At 41.9% G+C, this 21,516-nt stretch overlaps 1 protein-coding gene across 14 annotated transcripts in view; it reads left to right on the top strand.

Moving 5' to 3' along the window:
* The window catches only part of LOC117209783 (glutamate-gated chloride channel), an 89,697-nt gene that overhangs the window by 44,585 nt on the left and 23,596 nt on the right, over nucleotides 1–21,516 (top strand). For 7 of the 14 annotated variants that reach the window (XM_033452155.1, XM_033452154.1, XM_033452156.1 and 4 more), the window contains exons 3-9: nucleotides 6,376–6,546; nucleotides 7,963–8,051; nucleotides 14,176–14,328; nucleotides 18,764–18,828; nucleotides 19,567–19,787; nucleotides 20,952–21,034; nucleotides 21,127–21,267. In XM_033452155.1, the coding sequence (XP_033308046.1) occupies nucleotides 6,386–6,546; nucleotides 7,963–8,051; nucleotides 14,176–14,328; nucleotides 18,764–18,828; nucleotides 19,567–19,787; nucleotides 20,952–21,034; nucleotides 21,127–21,267 (913 nt within the window). In that variant the 5' untranslated portion in view covers nucleotides 6,376–6,385. Of the gene's footprint in view, nucleotides 1–6,375; nucleotides 6,547–7,620; nucleotides 8,214–14,175; nucleotides 14,329–18,763; nucleotides 18,829–19,566; nucleotides 19,788–20,951; nucleotides 21,035–21,126; nucleotides 21,268–21,516 lie in introns of all 14 variants that reach the window. The other 7 variants (XM_033452160.1, XM_033452162.1, XM_033452164.1 and 4 more) reach the window with 3 other exon arrangements.

Below are 21,516 nucleotides of genomic sequence, written 5' to 3'. Positions count from 1 at the left end.
CACAGATAAACGTTTTCTGCAATTTGAACCGTTTACTGTTGCGGTTAAAAATCACGCTCCCTGAACCCTGGTTTATTCGCTTCTGCCCGGCAGTTTTTCCGCGGCAAGAACTTTTATGAAAAGACTTTTTGTTTGGACGACCAAGTAGAGCCCAATGAATAAATGAATTTTCCCTCTTTGCCCTTGTTTACTTGTCCCGTTTTCGCGTTCGCATTCCTTTTTAATTCTACCCGGGCAAGCTCGTCCGGCCTCGTAATTAAGGAGATCGGCTTTATCATGGAATACCACGTCGAACAGAAAGTGAAGTAATATGAAGCGTCCAACCGAATGATACGTACAAGCGAGCGTGAGACGACTCTTTACGAGGGAACGAGAAACAAAACGTAAGAGATAATTTGCTCGCCCGAGGTTCAGTTTTCCAGAAGATTTATTTTGAAAATTTTGTGAGCGACGAATTAATAATTAGAGGCAACACCTCCTACCTTCTTACGGAATCACCAGGCTAAAACGTGATTAACGTAGCGGTAATATATTGTACTATTTATTACATATACTGCTATATAGATTTACTATTTAAATATCGTTGCTTGCGCTAACGTCGCAAGTATCTTTATTTACTTCGAAGAAGCTTCTAGCAGTTTGCAATTTTTAACGCAACTCCTACGAATATTTCTTACAATTTCCTGCGTCGTTATCTCGTACAAACGCGAAATCACCGATTAATCGCGCTCGATGAATTAAACCGATTTTCTATGAAACCGGAAGACGTTCTGATCTACTTACGAGTCAAGAGCTACGTATCCATGACACTTTGATCGAGCAACTAACAACCGCTCAGACCTGCAAGTTTTCTAGAAAAATTGTGAAATACCGAAAATTGCGGATGGTCCTGGATTCGATAGCCGGACACTGTAAAATAGAAATACATAGAATTATACGTTATCGATTCGGGTGCGGCGAGAAAGGCTGAGGCATCGGCAAAGTTGGAGGCGGAGACGCGTGCAACTGGTTGATTTTCGATGATTCGTGCGAAGCCACGGTGCGTGATTCTACCGGCGCAATTTAAGCTGGTCGAGGAGCAACCGTCTGCAAACACTCGTGGAGGAGCCTGGGGCGAGCTTCAAGAGGCCGATCGTGTCTACGCGAGAAAAGACGAGGCTGGTTAATGGTTAAGCAAGCTACATAGCACACACCTGTCACGTTAAACCGCGTTACTCTTCTTCATCCAACCAAGCGGCCTGTAAACCAGCCTGCAGCTACTCTAGTCTGTCGAACAAAGTCCTCCGAACGAATAGAAGAGCCCCGCACGGAACGTTCTTTCTCTCGACCGACGTTCCTTAATAAACTACGGAAGACCGGAGCTTTGTCTTTAACTTCTTCGGTCTCTTCTTTTCTAGAAGAACGTCTCCCTTGTGGCTCGTTACGTTCCTACTTCGCCAAGCTAATTAACACTGTTCTTATATTCAGCGAGGGGGGAACTCAGCCGCGGTTACATCGAGCAATGCTTTAATTTTCAGTTCACCGTGCATACACAGTAACTGCGGAGTGTAGAATATTGCAGTTATTCTGCATTCCAGTGGAAAATATTTCGATCCTTCGCGCAGATAGTACACTTTGCAGTAAGACATTAGTCCGCGTCGTTGTCGCTAGATTATTGCGCGTGACTGCGCCAATTTATATTTTTGCGAATACGACATGGAGAAACACAATACAGAAATTGTTTCGAAGAAATTTCTTTCGTATTAACATGTCTGAGAATATTAATATTGCTCGAACAAATTTCTTTTGCATCCTGACCGTTACCCTTCCTTAAAATTCGAGGATCGTTAAAAAGAAAATTATTCGAGCAAAAATCGATCGAAGAAGAAATAATTAGGCTAAATGTAAGAAAACTACAGATCGCTATGTCGCGGTTGAGTGGAGCTTCGATACAGACGAAGCATTCTAAACGTTGACTTTGTTCAGGGATTTAGCTACGTTGGATTAGAAGCCACAATGCTGAACAACGTTAATCGCCAATTTCCAAGGAGGAAACAGAGTTTTCCGTTTTTCCCGATGGTTAAAATCTTGTTACCGGCTCACGGTACTAATGCGATTCGAGCAAATTAAGGATATCGCTGATCATTCAGCGTTTGCTCGATTGCGCGCGTTTAACTCTGCAGGGGTTGAGATTTATTCGACAGACACATGCGAAATTTTCTGTTATACGAACTCTTCTATGTATAGTAACATAGGATTATCGAATCGCCATAAGCTGTGACGTCGTCGAATCCAATCTTGAACTTTGCACGGAATAATCAAACCATGAATTCTCAGTGTAATATGAAAATTCGATATAACAGGTGTTGGAAAGGACGAGAAAAGATACTTTGATTATTTTGTTAATTTATTTCAGTCGATTCGAATCGCCTTAAGCTTAGACGTTTGCTGACTCGATCTCGAACTTGGCACGGAACGAGCAAACCCGGAGTTTTCAATATAATGCGAAAATATAATATCAAAATGATATTATAATATAATACAAAATACAGTACACTGGGTATCCGAAGAACGACAAAGACTGAATTAATTAATTTTTGTAAATTATCGACGATTTGGTTATTCCGTGCGATGTAAAATCGTAGAAATTGAGTCTACGATCTCCAGCAATTTGTAGCTTGCCGGTTCGTTGATATTATTGGCTAGTAAAAATTATTCTACGAAAGGTGCACGTTTAAAGGGACGACGTCGTCAAACTTTAACATCTCTTACAAGACGAAAATTTATTTCTCAATTATATAGTGTCGCAACTCCATATTTTCTCACTGCTATCGTAACGAGATAAAACAATTTAATCGCTTTATTTCGCATCGTTTTCGACTTTTGCTTACGATTATAAGTAATATACAGTGCATTAAATTGCAAAAAAAAAGAAAAACGAAAATTATCTTTACACCTGAATTTCCGTTGTAAACCTCAGGAAATTTTAATTCAAATTAACGCGAAATAACCGTCGGTAAAGAGCACGCATGAAAGGAGCATAGGAAAAAATGCTACGCTCCAAATTAGTTAAAATGAACATTTTCCATCTTTTCTCCCCGTGACCCCTTCGTGTATCTTTATTAGCATTATTACATCGAGGTGCAGGAAAAGTCAAAGGTAGTATCACGTAACTAAATATTTGCAAAATGTAATATCACACACACACACACAGTGTAGCATAATAAACGAGCGACGAAAACGACTAGAAAACTCGCGATCTTTTGTCATGCATAGTTTGCTAGAAAAGCAGAAACACGAGCGTCGTATGGCGGAAGGAAACTCTGAACGGCGCGGCAAAAGACCGCTGCGAGTTATAGGGTCAGACAGAAAGAGTGAAAATGGTCCTCGACACGCTCGCGAAGATACTCGGAATGGTCCTGCATAACAACCTACTCGAAAAGTGCCTGCACGACGCGCGAGTGTCGACTCGCAACTCACTCAGACGACCTTCCCCTACGGTCAACTTACCTTTTGCGACGACTTTAATGCGTCGCAGCTTGGCATCACGGCAATCCGCGAGCATCTGTGCAAATTTTACGTTTCAAAGTGAAATATCGTTGCGTGTCACGAACAGATTAAAAACAGGTCGTTTGTTGAAAAGTAAAAAATACGTGAACTGCAAGGGAAAACGAGTATGGACACAGAGTGGTGGAAAATTGCGATTAAATTACGAGGTAATTCATCCGCAATCGTGTTCAATTACGCCGTGCTTCGTTGGTAGTTCGATAAATTCTCGTTCAATTAAATTTGCAGTGAAATTCGTAAATGTAATTAAAGTATAATCACAAGGTACGATCGTAGGTAAGTGAGAAACATAAACGTAAGATCGAGTCAGATATGTACGGGAAACGGAAAATACGCTGTAAAGACACTGGAAATAAATGTAATAACATTTATCTCACTTGTTCGGCGGGGATGTAATCCAGTTACATTGTAATTGTAATGCAATTGGCAGACAAATTAACGGAAAGGTTTGAATTACGTAATTATATTATGTAATTAAGTAACACCGTAATTCAGTTGACACAATTGCGTACGAATATACGTACTTGAGTATTAAGAGAATTATAGAAAAACGTGACAAACCATCAGAAAGTTACTAAACCTTCTTGGAAACTTTAAATTATAAGGATTTTGTACATTCGCGCTTAAAGTTCTTTTAATAAAACATTGATACTTGATGTGGACTGTGGACTTTCGAATCGCTTTTTTAAATAAAATTGTTAAATATATTTCTATAAGCTTCCCTCGTCGTATAAAGTATGAGGTTAAAAAATCATTACGTAATTCATGCATAATTCTTTCCAATTTTAAACAGAATATAATAATCGCGAACACACGAGCGAGAGTGGAACAAAATCTCCAGATTTTGACTTAAACTTAAAGGAAATCTTTTCCCCTTGGAAAAATACAAACGCAGCAGAGTTAATTGCTAAAAAAAAAAAAAAAAAAAAAAACGAGAACAAGAAAATGTTCGCATTTTACCTAAATCTAAAGTATCATTTTCTCTTGGAAAAATACGATCGAGTGGGAAAAAATGACGAGAAAAGAGATGCAGCGGTATGAATCGTTTCTTAGATTAGTTACGACGTTCTGTACGAGACCGCAAGCGTACGTAATGCTTCTAAGTATAAGAAAAAGGGGGCAAAAAGGCAATATTAGTTTCCGTCGAACCGGTTGATTTCGTGCTTGCAGACAATCCAGTGGAACAAAGGCGGTATAAAAGCGAGATGAAACAAGTTCACGGCGGTAGCCACGATATATTCGAGCTTTGAAACTCGTGTTTGGAAGGTTCAGCCTTATCCGTCGAATTCCGTTAAAAGGGATCGTCTGGCAGGGTCGGTATACTCCGTGAATCCGTGTATTCGTATGAGAATCGCGTAAAAGGTCGTAGATCAAAAGTGTATCCACAGGTCTTTGAGAGGTAATCCTGCACCTCCCTTTTAATACACTCGGCAACGGAGTAAAGTGGTATATAGCGATGATCTGTACAGTAAATGAAACATTTTTAAACGGTTTTGCATCGAGTTTTTCCAGCGAATGGAAAAAGAAGAAATATCTATCGCCTGCATTCGATTGCTTTTGATCGAATTTTTGTTTCATCTTGTTCGCTTTTTAACTCGCACACTTTACCAATATTTTACTGAACGCATAATGATTTATAACAGGCTTTATACAGGCGAGTATATTAAAATTCGTATCGTTTTGCGAAACTTGGGTATTACGAACTTTCCCTGTAAAATTTATAACACCCGAGACAATCTACCTTAAACATCGACTTCTTCTACGAAGGAAGACCGTTGCTTTGTAAATGGTGTTCATCTACCGATAGTTAACACGTAGCTATTTCTTCCAAAACCAGTGAAAATGACTGGTCTTTGAAAAATACGTAATAATGGAATATCTTTATATTTATTGATTTATTACTTTCTTACAGAAGCAATTCCATGTTACGTAGTAGATTTTTGGTATTATTAATCCATCTAGGAGGGTTGACACATTTATAAAATTGCAGAGACAGGCATTTTGACTGGTGTGGTATTTCTAGTGTTAGCATTTAGCGATCGATCCGGAATTTTCCTGATAACTGATATCGTCGTATCGAACGACACGCGGTAAAAATTTTAAAAACGTGTGACAAGTTGCAGAAAACGAGGAAACTGGTTAATTGGGCTTCGATAAACAAATTGCAGGATCCATTTATACTTTGACGAGTACCGGTCATTTTGACTGGTATTGGTATAAGTAGCCTCGATACAAAATTATTTTCAGTTTGAATACATAAAGAACAAAACAAAATTCATCGTATCATTCGTTTAGTTATCGTTGCGAAAATCATTGCACCATTGCCGACAAAAAATATAACACGAAGTATGAATTTTAAAATAAAATTGTAAAACCAGTCAATTGGACCGGTGTGATAGTTCTAGTGTTAAGCGACAAAGATTAATGAGAATTATTGAAAATTACGACTCGTTGCCTGTCAGACAGTCGTTTCCAAACACCGTGCACCGCTACTGGAATAAAATTGATTTATCTTCTCGTGCGTTTCGCATTTTGCGCGAAACAAACGCGCTGTTATCCAGTCGTCCTACTTATCCTACGCTTCCAAAGTACATCGAAAAATACGATATTTCTCGTATGAGAATATCTCAGAGGCAAGCTAATTGAATTATTTATTATCTGATTTATAAGGAATATATTTCATGGAAAAGCGCGTTCATTCGCAACGACGGTAGCACAGAGCCGTAGAAATATTCCAGACTTGGTATCGCTTTTGCGAACGGATGACATTCGTTTCTCTTGCACTGCGGATGGAATACATAATAATGGAAAATGTGCTTTCTGTTTCAGATGACATAGAATGGGTTGGGTGGCGCTAGGGCGGTGTGCGGGTGGTGGCGGCCGCCTCTCGTCCGTCCTCTCGCTGTCTCTCACCTCCCTCGCAAGCTCCCTCATCTTCACCATCCTCTGTATCCTCACACTTGCCCTCACTCTTGTCACTCTCGTGCGTGCCGAAGACATGTACGTATTATGGAATACACGATAACTAACACCTTCTTCAGCCATCGATCTGCTCTTAACTTCCCGATACCAAAGTACGATACCGGAATAACGGTCGCGTTATCTTCCTCTGTTTGAAGAGATTTTTTACTCGGCCAGGAGGCTGCTAAAGTTTAACGATTCGAACGCATCGAGAAGCTAAGAGAGGGACACTAGAGTAGAACACTGTTGTGTTTGCTTGTGATAGGATCGAGAGAGCGACATTGTAGCGACGACGCGGTACAGAATACATGGAAAGATGAATCTAGACTCGCTCGATGTTTCACATTAGACGAAACAGATCTATTTTGCATGGAATATCGGGAATCGTCGTTAATGTCGCCTCGTTTCTTGTTCAAAGGCTCTTATACTTGTTTTACATTTAATATTGCGCAAACTTGTCTCGTTATTAACCGGGACGCCGGTCGAAGGGTGGGGAGTTGACTTGTTCGCTGTCTATTTACCCTTTTACGCTCGTCGACTTACTTTACCGGCTATAAACTTGTCGTCGTCGTGGTCGTGGCGATGCGGAATGGCTACGGAGTAACCGAGACGTTGATAGCAACGGACGAGAGATCTCGCAGGATCTCTCTAATCGCGCGACACCGATGTTGGCTCGGGAGAATATTTACAGCCGCGGATTCTCCACGTCTAGCGCTCGCCGATAGTCTTGAAATCGGAATAGAGTCGGGCTGAACTTTGAGAGAGACGAAAGCGGCCAGGTAATCGCGAATCTTCTTTCGCTCGACCAGCGTCCCAAAAATCGTTCGATTGCATCGTACACGTTTAGCCAAGTGTAGACAAGTTTGGATCCTAGTGATCGCGATGTAGTCAACGATCGAAGCAACAGATCGTTAAATTAGCGAATTTCCAGACTAATTCGATGACGCTCGAAGGTAGAAGCTGTTTTTACATTATACATATACATATATATATATTATATACATATGTATATATATATATATACACGTATTATATAGTGCGTTTTAGAGAGCTCTGCGTAATATTCGTCGAATAATTGGTAGATCGTGTGAGTTTCTCTTTTAATATGTGTAGCCATAACGAATTCACTCGAAAGAGAACGACGCGCGTTTCGTACAGATCGCGTGCGACAAGCGCATTCTCAGGAAAACCGATCTTCTTGGACACCTCGAAGGTCAAGGTCGAGGCTCGCGACAAAGCGAACTGCGGGTTAATCTGCGGATCGACCTTCGGGGTGGCTAGAGAGAGAGAACACTCGATGATCGGGGGTGAAAACCGAGGAAAGGAATGGAAAGGAAAGGAAAGAGGAAAGGAAAGGAGAAAGGAGAAAGGAAAGGAAAGAGAAAGAAAAGGAAAGGAAAAATTCCGTCGTGGATCCGGTGGTTTCGGGGCTAGCTACAATACGTTGTGTTGCAGTTTCGAGGAGGGCAAGTCGGACAAGGAGATACTGGACAACCTGCTGCTGTCGACCCGTTACGACAAGCGGCTTCTGCCCCCGGTCCAAGGTACACTGAGGCCCCCGCCCCACACCCGTCAAGACGACTACACCCCTGACTACCTCGTACCCAATGACCCTGATCATCCAGAGCACCTCGAACACCACCGGCACCGCTACCACCATACAGCACCACACAACCACAGCTCACTGCTCACCCCTCGTCGAAAGGGTACTCTATATTAGAAATCGATCTGATCACGCTAAATCGGCATAAGGAAAAGGAAAAATGAAAAAAGAAAAGACTAAGAACAAAGAACGAGAGGAAACGCGAGAACGAATGAAAGTGGAACTCGGTTATCTTATTTCGTTTTACTTTGATTTCACTTCGTCCTCGTTCCCCTCTTCTTCCCCCTACTTTTTCATATTCACGTTTCACGTTCCACCGTGTCCCCCTTTCCTTCCTATCGTCAGTTCGCACGTTGCGTGCTTGTCGTATGCATTTACGTGCTGCGCGAGATTGCGCGTTTTTCGCGGTTTAGCGAAGGAATCGCGGTACGCATGCCAGGATCGCTGTGAAAGTGGAGAGAAAGAGTCTCGCGCTTGTCGATGAATACGTTAGAGTGGCGTGTAAAAGGATACGAGACGGGCAGAGGAAAAGAATGTACGGGGATAAAGGGGAATACAATGAAAAGGAAAGGTGAATGGAGAGCACGAATGAAATCGCAATGGCAAGAAAGTAATAATCGGTTTCTTTTGATGTCGAAACGACAAACTGGCCGAATCGGCCGACCCGTCTGACCAATGTCGGCCCTCTATCACTAGCTGCAAGGCTCTCGCTGCCAACAGCTGTTTACCACGCCGCGCCGAACGGCTGCTCCGTTGGAAATCCAATTCGAGTCAGTAATAAATTTGTAGTCTCTAAGGCTAAGGCGATTGGAATTCTTCTTCGGATTGAAATCATCTCGACCAGACTTTCTAGCATTTTTATCGCGATCGAATCTGAACATTCTTGACATTTTTTTTCTTCTAACCGAATTATTTCTTTCTTTTCTTTTTTTCTTTTCTTTTCCTTTTGTCGATCTCACCGAACGAAATATTTTGGATTGGTAAAAGAGATCCATATGAATTTCTTTGTATTACATTTACGGCGTCCTTCGAGCTGCATTAACGAGTTTTTTAATTAATTTCTTTTCGTCTGAACGAGACGAGCACGTAAATTAAGCAACGCTATCAACGTAATAAAAAGATCTAGTGGTTTCAAACGTCACGAGGTATTTACGTCACGCTTCGTACGAATCCGAGATACGAACCGGTGTTACACGGCGCAGATTTATTCGAATGTAAATTTACTTACCTCTTGGCAAATTAATTATCGATCTAAAGAATGGTCCCTCCGCCTCTATAGCGAAACGACCATGTCGTCACCCGAAATAGCTTAACGCGTCTATTTCCTACAATTATAATGCTCTCGTGCTACGAATGCTACGAGAACAAACGCAAGTACGCAATAGACGTCGTTTGCACGAAAACGCAATGCCATTTAAATCGTTTTCCTTCGTGTAACTTGAATAGATCGAAAGAAATTTCACAAATTCTTGAATCTTCGTCCGTTCAATTCAAGAAATAAGATATCGAAGAAGAAGCAGGGCACGTTGTGTAACTTGGCGAACCGATAGCCTTGAAGCGTTAAGAGAACAAAATTTTATTTGAAAATTGAGTGATATCGAATGAAAATAGCGCAGGAATTTCATGAAAGTTTTCTACGCGATACATCAGTCGTCAAAAATACCGCGAAATTTCCTGATACAAAATTCTCGATATATCGATGGTAGAATATTCGCGATATTCCTGTTAATTAAAAGGTGAAGAGGAACGGAAATTTTCACTTTGGAAAAGGCGACGACCGTTGGTGTCATAATGTCACAGCCCGCAACGTGTAAGTAGAAAAGGACGTGGTCAGACGGATCCGCCGAATTCGGCCACTCGTTCCTACAACAAAAACCTTCCGCTTGAACGAGCTTTGCAGAGAAAAGCTTCTATCGAATTGAGCGAAATATCAAGAGATCGTTGCGATGCCGCGATAAACCGCCAGCTAGTAGTTCGCAGCTATTACGCGTAAGCAAACTCATTTGGAATAATTATAGTAGTTTCGCGATATGCCTCGTTTCCGTTTCAAGCGTTCTTCACCCTCTATTCTCTATGTCGACCACCTGATCTGATGTCTTTCAATACTTAAATTACAACGAACAAAAGTTCTAATAACAATCGATAACAATACAAAGTATAACAATAGATCGATTGTTAACTTTTAGCAAACAGATACAGTCGGTGAGCGTTTCTATATGGAAAAATTTACATTTACATAACGCAAGTACGATGTTTTCGAAACGTTTCTCTTAGCAGTGGTACTTGACAATTACGTCTCCAATGCTTCGATTATCGACTCGCTTTTGCGCCCGGTGTATCACGTTTTGCGTTTGACGCGTTAGCTGAATCCTGTTCAACGACGCAAAATAGGCGACAAACTCGCATTTTTTACATTCTTGTCTCGGGTCGCTTTCGTAATTGCCGGCGCAAATGTCGGCGAACGCGTGACTTCGATGTGACTCGGCTGGCGATATTAATTAAGCATTCGTCGAGATTGCTTATTTGGCACCGATCTACTGAAACGCTTGCGTTTCGTATCTCGTGAGAAACTACGTCGGTTGTGCCAAATCTCGTGGTTAAAGTGTGCCACCGATCAAGATGGGCACGTTTAAACGTGGCTGGATTTTAAGTGCAAATACATATGCAAAGTAGACACGTGCAGTGTGAATCAGCTTGTCGGTATTAGTCGATTGCAAAAGTTCCGTCGGTTTTACGTAATGAGAATAATGTTATAAACGCTTTCAACAATCTCGTTTATACTCCATATGTCTATCACGTCGTGTCCATTTAATTTTATCACTCCTCCTCGTTTATCTCAACTCACTGATATCTCTCGCGAAGAATTCTTGGCTCCTAGAGTCCACGAAGATACTCGTAGACGTGAAAATACATTATATGAAATTCCATTCATCCGCACGTTTTTTAAATAGAAGAACAGAAACTCTGAATGGATCGCGTATTTTTGCGTATGTCAACGGGTATAATTATGGAAAACCATTAATTTAAAACTTTTTCGGATTAGTAGCGTAAAATGAATAAAGAGACCGTCATTTTTTATCTGCTGTTAAAATACGATATTCGTAACTATTACGCGAAACTAGTCTCCATTCTGATAGGAATAAGTATCGTAAAGACGCTGACTATTGTTGCAAGGTTTGCAACCGGAAGCCATTCGAAAGGCCAGGATTAAACAAATAATAAAATGAATAGTCTTCCTTCAAACGACTTATAATTTATCTAAAAAAAAGAAAAAAGAAAAAGAAACGCGAACTGTACCAAGAAAGAACGCAAGAACCGACAGAATTTTTGCACCCACCTAATATTACGTATCGCGTGTCGACGATCTTCGTTTTCCGATTTCCATCTTGCGCTCTACGATTTCCGTTTCTAGAATCTGGAAAGCGACAAAGGGATCGGTAATTGATCGATGTAGCGGTATCACGGTACAGGCGTGAAACAGGTTTCCACGCCAGGCTCGGTAAAGTGCCTATCAGGAAGACAACGTTTTACCCTCTGAAAGAAAGTCTGGCGTGACAAAAGGACGGTTTCTCTGTGCATTGGAGGGAACGGGGAAGTTGCCACGGCGCCCTCGAGCACCGGCATCATTTGTTCAGCCGGCGAATGTAAAGAAAGCACGCTTTCTCGCAAAAGTGCGAGATGCAAGATGAAAAGAGAATGGCGACGAGTCTGGAGAATCGGTGGAGAAAACAAGCCGCGTGTATCGCTTCCCTCTACTTTTCCCCGCTACGTTGGCGCAACATTTTTCAATTGCAGCGACAAAAGAGAAACGTTGATTGCTTGTTTCGTGCTAAGTACACGTCTTCTTCGTGTTCTCGTGGTAGAATAAATAAGATAGAGAAGATGGTAGAAAGAGAGAGAGAGAGAGAGAGAGAGGGAGAGAGAGAGAGGAAGAAATTTTCAAACGCGTAACTTAGATAGATACCAGTTGGAAAGGAAGTAACGAACTGCGCGACGAAAATTGAAGAGCAAAGTACGAGTAGAAAACGAATATGAAATCGGTGATGAGTAGAGAGGGTGAAGAGTCGCGTCGCTAACAAAACGAACGCGATACGAACTCGAACTGCATGGAAACTGCATTATTTGAAGTTCACCGGAACGAGTTGGCGCGGCGCAATTCTGCAGCTTCCTGACTTTTCTTCGAGATGCAGCGACGAGCGTAACTGAACCTACAAGAGCGACAGATTTTATATAAATTATTTCTTATTTACCGTTGAAATTAGACATTCACGAAAAATTCACATAACAGAAATATCTCGTACAAGTGGATGCTAGTCGAAACAATTTTTTTAATTCGTTTACCCGCGACACCAAGTACTCGACTTTCTGTCGTTTTTGTTTTTGCCAATCGAGAACGTTTAGGTTGAACAATCTGCTAGAATTTCCTGCAAAATCATTTGCACTTGGAATTGTTTTAACGCGTTTTGGCATAGTTCGCGCGACAATTTTGGCCCAGTGATTTAACGAATTTCGCTCGAACGATTCTCTTCTGCAGATTAGAGAAAAGTAAAGAGAAGAACGTACGGTAAATATTCGTACAAAACGTTTCTGTTATGTCTATTTCTTCTTTACGCCGTAATTTTAGTGGCAAATAAAAAATTATTTATATAAAGGCTGCGAGCAACGGTGCAATTATGCTTTTCATGCCGTCACTTTGATTTTCTGCAAAGCTTCTCACTTTGTTTACCATTTTTTTCTAAAGAAAACTTCACTCCTTGTTTTTTCTTCTTTTCTACTTTCTTCTTGCCAATCTAATCGAACATCCCGAGCCCGAGAAAGGGACAAATAAGGTCAGGTAGAATGTGTGTTTTACGCTTTCGAGGTTACGTTTTCGCGAAAAATTTGGCAAGGGAAGCCTAAATAGGTCGCGAGCCAATTGGTCGTGTCCGGTAATTGAAAATCCATCGGCACGCCCTTATCGTTTACTTGAACAAATTGACCAGTGTTTGTATGGTAAAATCAACATTGAAAATATTTGTGTTGTCGATAGGGGTGTGCTGTTTTCCTATCGATTCGATCGAGGTGGAACGTTCATAAGCTCCCCCTCCCCAAAAATACTCGATTTCGTGATAGGTGTTGACATCGTTAGGCGGAACTAGGTTCACGAAGAAACCAGATGAGACGTGGGCAAGAGTTGTTGGGTGTCACAGAAATTCACACACTCAGACTCTTACGAAATGAATACAACCTTCACATTCCCGTTGCTATTCTTTTTGCTGTTCGATCGGATAAAGAATCGCTCGTAGAAAAGCTATTTGTCAAGAACCTGACGGAAAGCTGGATATTTTTCCAAATGTTTTTTTTTCCCAACAAAGACACGGAAGAGAGGATGGAAATATGAGATAACAGCGTTATTATTCCAAGGATAATAACTTCGGGAAAACGGAATAATACAATAGAGGAAAGGTAGAAAAATAACTTTAAGGAATCTCACGCGTAACGCACCGTACAAACATAAATATCTTTTCGTCTAAATTAACGTTAGAACTAGCAAGTGTCTCGTATTTCTACCAACTCGCAATTCCTATTTTTGTCGTTGTATCGCGATCGAAATCGAAGATCGTTTAAACATCATCAAGCAAAATTGCAAAATAAATCGAATTACTACTATATGCTACTTGAACGTACGAGCATGTAATTTAAATCGAGGTCGTAATTTAAATCAAGAAGATCGTCTATCGAACGAAAGACCGACAATCTTTCGGCTATGATATTAGAATCTTCGTGATAGTACTCGTAATCGTCGTTACACGGATATCGGTGATTTATGTACGTCGGAGCTTTGCCTCGTATATCTACCCTCTCTTCTACCGCAGTAATTTGTCGTTGCTGTCGTTATTGTTATTGTCGTTCCATCGCGTATACTGGAATGCCGTGCTGCAAAAGATAAAAAATAAGAGAAAGGAAAAATGCGGAATTGGAGGAAGAACAAGTAGACGGCGAGCGCAGGATCGAACAGTTACATTGATCGATAGTAACACGAAAAAAAGGATGAGACGTGGGCAAGGGGTTGTTGGGTGTTACAGATGCGGATTTCTGCTGCGGAATGCGATGGCCTGGTGACGCCACCGGCCTGTCGAACCGGTCGTCGACCTCCTCTAACGACCCCAAGAACCAGTACAAGAACCAGAACAATAACCACTACACGTCGCACCAACACCTTCGCACCCACCTTCGCGGTCCGTCCTTCTGCTTTTACTTCTCTCGTAACCTCGTCTAGAGAAATAATTAAGGCAACCACGACTTTCATTCCGACCCGACCCATTCAGTTCGCCGCGTTCTCTCCTCTCTTTCGCGTCTCGTTGCCGCCTCTTTCGTCCGTCTCTGTTCATTCGTTTCGACTATTATTATTTTATCGAACGAAGCCCTTGATTCTCCGGCGAACGTAATCGCTAACAGTGTGTACCGTGTATAGCTGTATATAACGGAGGACACTGTTGAAACGTACGGGCGTATATGGAATCCTGAATGGGTTGCTAGTCGAATTTCCGTACGAGGGTTTATAGGTCGATCGATTTTTTAGCCGAACCACTACGGTTTTCTGCTACCATGTATATTCTTGTTGGCAAGAGCAACAAGACTCTGCTCTTTGAAAGCTTTTCTCGGTTCTCGGTCCCTATATTTTTAAAACACTAGAACTACCAAACTCTGCTCAAAGCGACTGATTCTTCGTTCTTCGAATCGCTAAAAACACGCCGCTCTTTCTCGTGATATTAACGTTCGCTTCTGTCGAAACGAAACGTGATTATAAATAGCATTGACCGCGTATCAAATTATTATACATATATATATATATATTATGTATAATTTGTGTTGGTTTAGTAATATAAGCGACATGTGCCAATATCAACGATCGTATCGGTTTAGCTTTGTAACAGCAGTTTAATTGCAACCGATCATGTGCGACGTATTTATTTAAATAGACATCAAAGATAGTTCTAGTGTTGAGAAAACTTTTCGATCGAGCTCGAGTTGCAATTTTTCGCTCGAATAAACGTGATCTTGGACGTAGTGCGAGACACGGAGGATTCGAGCGAGGCGTGTAAACGTTGTTCGACCTAAACCCTTCGACTGTTCGATCTTAAACACACGCACAATCAGAGAATACTCGCGGCAGCTCGGTTGAATAAATCTTTTACGTTACCACGTTACTTCGTGAAACGTTGGCTCGTGATTCGAACAGCATAAACAAGAAAGACTAGAAAAGTTGTGTTGTTGGTAGACGCGAAGCTCGAAACGGGACATTCGTGTTAAGAGGACGTAAAAGCGTTGCTTACCGATCGCGGTATCTGACATTCTTTTCGAGCCTGGCAACGTTCGTGTCCGATGTGCCCCGCCGATTGTTGCTCGTTTCACCGACGTAATAATAGAGCGGCTGTTATCAAAAACCAGCAGGAAAACCGGCGTGTTCACGGTTCGATAACGCGTCGATTTCTTTTTCTTTTTTTTTTTTTTTTTTTATTGTCTGCTGCATAATCCTGGTGCGCAGTGTAGAACATACAGTGTACCGATATTGCGATATAACAACCACGAGTTTTGTACGAACAACTTTTTATTTACCATCGACATTAAGGTATACGAAAAATAAACGTAACAAAAATATTTTGCACGGTTAATGATAAGCTAAACGATTTTTTCAATTTGTCCAATGTCTTTAGTCGGTCTTTCATTTATTTTAAATTCTTTAGCTTCTTAAGATCGTTTCGATGCGTTTTGCTATAGTTTGTACGAGATTTTGTCTCAAGATCAATTTCGCTCTATTGCTTTTCGATTCTCCTCTGCAATTCGAGAATCGCTACCAGTGGAGATTCATAAGAGTCTTGTAATCTAATCATTTTTATACCGATAGATGCCGGATTCGTCGTACCGCAGCTTATCCGACGCAACAATCCAACTACGATCAAACTATGGTTGTACAGTACGAAACACGCTTAAATCCACGAATATTTCTCGTTAGGCATCGAACAAAAATTGTTTAGCTTAGCTTCAATTGCACGAAATATGTCTGTCGTACGAATTTCTTGTATACCTGTAATGTTAGGGATAATAAAAAATGGTTCGTAAAGCAGGTTCAATTATGTTCTTCACTGTACAAGATGCGTTACGGAATCTAGTCGAGTCGTATCCCGAAATTGGCGAGAGATAGAGAGAAACGGTACGGGGAAAAGTTGAATGACACGATACAATCTCGGTTCTTCTTAGTATGCAACGATTCACCGAGAAATCGCAATTGCGCTCTTCTTTCGAACGAAACTCCGCAATATTTTCTAAATATTTTTCAATTCTCTGGAAAAAGGTAAAGACACTTGGATGGAGAAATGCTTAATCCAAAAGATATTTCAATTTCAATTCCACCGAATTTAACGTATAAGAGACAAGGGAAACGTGAACACAACCACTCCGCCCTTTTTCCTTGTCTCTCGTATACACAGTTTCGCGAAGTTAAAATCCACGTATCTTTTAAACCGAGCGTTCGTCGACCCAAGTATCTTGATGCTAGACGATTCAAAGTTGCCACCGAACGATCAACGAAAACTTACAGAGCGTCGTTCGAGAGAAAAGTGCATTTGCGCTTCGCCGGTGCATCGTTGCGTACTAGAAGAGTACTAGAAAACCTACTAACATAGAGATCTTATCACGCCGTTTAACTTTCTCCTGTACAGTTTCTTGCTATCTCTCGTCGACGTCGAGCTACAACCCGGCGAAAATGTTTCTATCGCCGAAGACGACACATGGTCGCGGAGAGCCGCTGCCAACAGGCTGTTCCTCGATCGTCGAGATACGATTTCTAAATATCATCACGTTCCATCCTTGCCCCATATTCCATCCGTATTTCACGACACCGTACTACGTAACTTCTGAAACGCAAACGCGTTTTGCCGTGTCTTTGCCGTAGTGGAATGCGTTGGCAATTATATCGGATCGGTGGTTAGGACTCGTTAGACGCGTGACACGCGAACAGTGCCGGTGCAAATTGGTCGTTCCACTTTGAGAAACGCCGCGCGTCGGGCACATCATCGATTAGACAAGGGCGTGCAGCGAAAATGAAACCGTTCGCCCGGCGGAGCATCGCTGCAACGATCATTTTGTTTCCGTTTCCATTTCCATTTCCATTTCCGTTACCGTTTCCGTTTCCGTTGCGAGCGATCCTCTTCTCGATCGAATGTCGCCGTGCTATCGCGCCTCTCGACGACCGGTTCTCGAGTCCTAACTTTCCGACTACGAGCTTCACACAATATACAAACACGAAATTTAGTCGCAGCATGTGCACAGCATGGCTCTAACGACGCTTTCGCGATAACAAGCAACGGCTTCTGGCAAGGCGTAGAGAAGGAAAAGAGAAATAGAAGAACAGCAACATGTCGATCTCGGGATCGCAGACCGAAACTCGGGATCGAAGTTTCGAGTGTTGAGATCGGCATGATCGTACGTGCACAGGCTCACGAAAGCGTTCCAAGACTCGTACATGTGCTTTATGCGCGAGTATTACGTCCGTTATACTTGCACATTTTCCAATTTCCTTTGCTTTTTCATGTCACGAGACTTGCGCGATTATATTATACGTGCATCGACAAAGTTTGAAACACGTTCGAAGATATACGTTCGTGTAACCTATGAAAATCGCAGGATATTTGACACGAGTATACAGAGAATGTGGTAACACTCCAGCAGCGAACACGAGGTAGAAATAATAAAAAAACGTATGTACAAACGCGTGTTCCGTCCGATCTTCTTGCAAATTTACAGCCATTTTTGTGTTTTAAGCGTTTCGACGATCCGAAACGGCCACACTCGGTCTGTGTCATTCGACGTACACCTGGAATGTTTGAAAGATTGAGAAATTCTTCGACGCGACGACTGCGACACTTGCGTACAAACCGAGAGTAGCCATTCCGGGTAAACAGTTGCGGATTATCGAAACGCAGAAATAGATCAGACTCTGGAGATGAGTGCCTTGAAACGTTACCGTACACTCTGTATATTTCGTCAGGAAACTCGTCAAGGAGTCGATTAACCATTACATTAATAAACATCGATAAAATATTCCCTAAGACGATGTTTGACACTTGTTGCATACTTGAGACGGCTGTTCATGTCGCGTACTAACTCTTTATCCGACATATATTCGCAATAAACATGTCGCAACTTGTATGTACATTTTGGAATCGCTTTGAAATTTTCGTTCGATACGATCGTGCCAGTCACGTCACGTTACAGTGGCAACGAATTTTCAAGATGCGTTGTTTTATAGGGCACACGCGATACGCGGCATAAAAGTTGTCTCATAGCAGGTTCAAACGCTTTCGTAAACCATAGTGTACCTTCGATCGATCGATCGGTTTACAAGTCACTCGCACGAGTTAGGGAAACCGAGACTATTTCTGCTTTGCCACCGCTTGATGTCAAACACGTTTCAACCGATGTTTGCAAGTGAGACTATGTCGAAGTTAAAAGATTAGCCAGCAACTTTCTGAGTAATGCCGATTCCCTTTCCCGATGCGAGATGTCTCCCCTCCGAAGAATGTTCTTTTTCGAATTAGCGTGCTCTTCTGGTGATTGCTTCGAACAAGTGCCCGGTGGAGCCTTTAATCTCAATCGTACACTGTGTTTCAGGAACCTTGACCGTAAACGTGAGCGTGCTCTTGTTAAGTTTGGCTTCTCCCGACGAGTCCAGTTTGGTAATTGACCAATTTTCTCTCATTAAATCTGTCCACGCGTACGAATGTTGTGCGTCTGTCCGATTCAACGTTCCTATCGTATCGTATTTATTTATTTCAGCCTGATGGCCTACAAAATTGCATTTGGTTTCGCATAGTTTCGAAACGTAAAACAGAACTAAAGCTAAACAATCTACAGATCACTACAATGGCGTGTAAGAATTGACTGGCTTCTTGAGTGATCGTTATACGCGTAAAGATCAGGATGAAAAATTCGTATTTATAACTGCGTTTATACCAGGGACCGCAAGTGACAGTTACTTCTTAAATTTTCTCGAAAAAATTATGGAAAATTGTTCGCTTTTGTTTAAATGGGAAACGGTGAGAGTACTTCGCCTTTAGATATATTTAAATATCGCTATGTTCGTACTAGCGATTAAAGATAACAGTTGTACCTTAAAATTTGCCGAAAAAATTCATTTTTCATGAGAAGCAGCGTAACTTTCACACCTTGATTTTATAATATCGTGGAACGAGCGGTTCGTTTTATATTTTTCGTCCTTTCGATGAGATAAGTTGGCTCGTCGAAACCTATCGTCGTAAGAGAGAAATAGCGAAACGCGTCGCCGTAAATCTTTCGTGGACACACCAGGTGCACCAAGGCCGCTAAAACGTGACACGCACGTGCCCCTCTACATATTTCATTCGACGATGATCGTTGGAATTTCGTAACGGTCCTTGCGTTTCTTTTATCGACAGAAATACGAGGTGGAATTCCTGCTGCAACAACAGTGGTACGACCCGCGATTACGATACAGCAATCGGTCGCAGTACGAGTACTTGAATGCGATTCATCATTACGATGATATCTGGTTGCCGGACACGTACTTCATAATGCACGGAGACTTCAAGGACCCGCTCATACCAGTTCATTTTGCCCTTCGGATATATCGCAACGGCACGGTCAACTACCTTATGCGGTATTTATCTCCATTTTCTATTGCAAGCCGATGCGTTTCTATATCGAAAGGCAATCTAGACTTTACGGTGATTATTTGGAACGGCATATTTCTGATTCTTCGGCTTTCGATCGCGTTATTGCGTGTACGCCAAAGTTTTAGTCTTTTCATCGGGCGTTCGTGGAAAATTTTACCTTCGACCGATATCGTTTGCCACCTTTCCTTCCAATTGTCTGGTCGGTATTGACGCATCTGAAACGCCAACTTGATGATCGATCGGTGACAATAACCGCGCGAAACAACCTTGAGCAAGATAAACGATGACGAGAGCGTTAGGTCGCACGTGGCTGGAATCGCTCTGCTTAACACTTTACTCACAGCTAGCGGTTCAACGGCATACGCACGTCCGACCGGCAGCTCGGACGCGGATTTTCCCTGGCGCCGGCTCTGTTTCGGTGTAGACTCTCCAATACCATTCTTTTCGTTCATCGCGAACGGTAAGTCTTTCAAATTGGTATAAAACTGTGGGAGCTTACAGAGCAACGCAACTGACGCGACTTAGCAAGGTACCTTAGTACCAAATAACAAATTACTGCTCGAATAATGAGAAAGATAGTCGGCGATAGAAGGCCGATTAATAGGCTATCGATCGGTAAAGTGTTAACACGAGCTGGGAAGTTCTTCCGCACGCGGCGTGCTCTTCAGATCTCACACCGACAGATTGTCGCTTTTAGACGGTCTTTAGTCGAGCAGCACTTTCGAAATGTTGTGGAAAATGTCGCAATGTCAGTGTTCCCGCGACGGAATCCGAAACTTGACGGAAAGTCGTGCGAAACGAGGGAAAATATTCCGAACGTCGATTCGTAACGCGCGTGTCTTATATAAATCGAAGGAGACGAGAGAAAAAGACTAAAAGTTTTGCATACGCCTAATATTAACACCTTGTGCCTTGTTCCGTTTCGTGGTTTCGGTGCGGATCCGAGAAGAAGGTTTTCCCTTATCCGCGCTGAGAAAGCGAAGCTGAGAAAGTGTCCTTAACGAAGCGCAACATGCTGATAACGCGGATAACCGCGTGATGAAAGTTTAAAGTCGAAAATGAAGTCTAAAACTCGTCGATTTGGATAATCTTATTAAACGTGTTATCATCGACGTTCGCGATTTCACGAAGAACTTTCGATCTTATAGGCGTCATCTCATCCTATCCTGCCAGGGTAGACTCAATATCTTCCCTTTCGATGACCCACTGTGTTCATTCGCGATCGAGAGCAGTAAGTGAATATTACAAGAATACGTTTCTTAAGATCGATCAAACGACATTTTCTCTGTGCAGCCTGTCTTAATCTTCTGCCTTCTTCTTTAGTATCGTACGAGCAATCGGCGATCACGTACGTGTGGAAAAATGACGAGGGTACGTTGCGGAAGAGTCCTAGTCTAACGTCGCTGAACGCATACCTCATTAAGAACCAGACAATCACGTGTCCGATCAAAGTAAGCTGGAGAGGTGAGTTGTGGAACCAACGGTTTATTCTATTAAAGTGAATACTTGAAACTAAGGAAAGAAACTTAGGATAAAAGAAGGCAGCGATGATAATTGAAACACGAGAATCTTCTAAGTATCATCGTTCAGTTTTGACAATTGTATCGTATTTCGATTCTCAAGATCCGATGCAATTGGCTAGAAATTGGCTCGGTCACGTGAATTCCTTCGTTTCTATTTCTTATCTAACAACCTTCTACGTTTCCTGTTATA

This window comes from Bombus bifarius, unplaced genomic scaffold (assembly GCF_011952205.1).
Source record: "Bombus bifarius isolate JDL3187 unplaced genomic scaffold, Bbif_JDL3187 scf7180000008194, whole genome shotgun sequence".
In the NCBI taxonomy this organism is placed as follows: Eukaryota; Metazoa; Arthropoda; class Insecta; order Hymenoptera; family Apidae; genus Bombus; species Bombus bifarius.
This window is presented reverse-complemented; position numbering and strand designations above follow the sequence as displayed.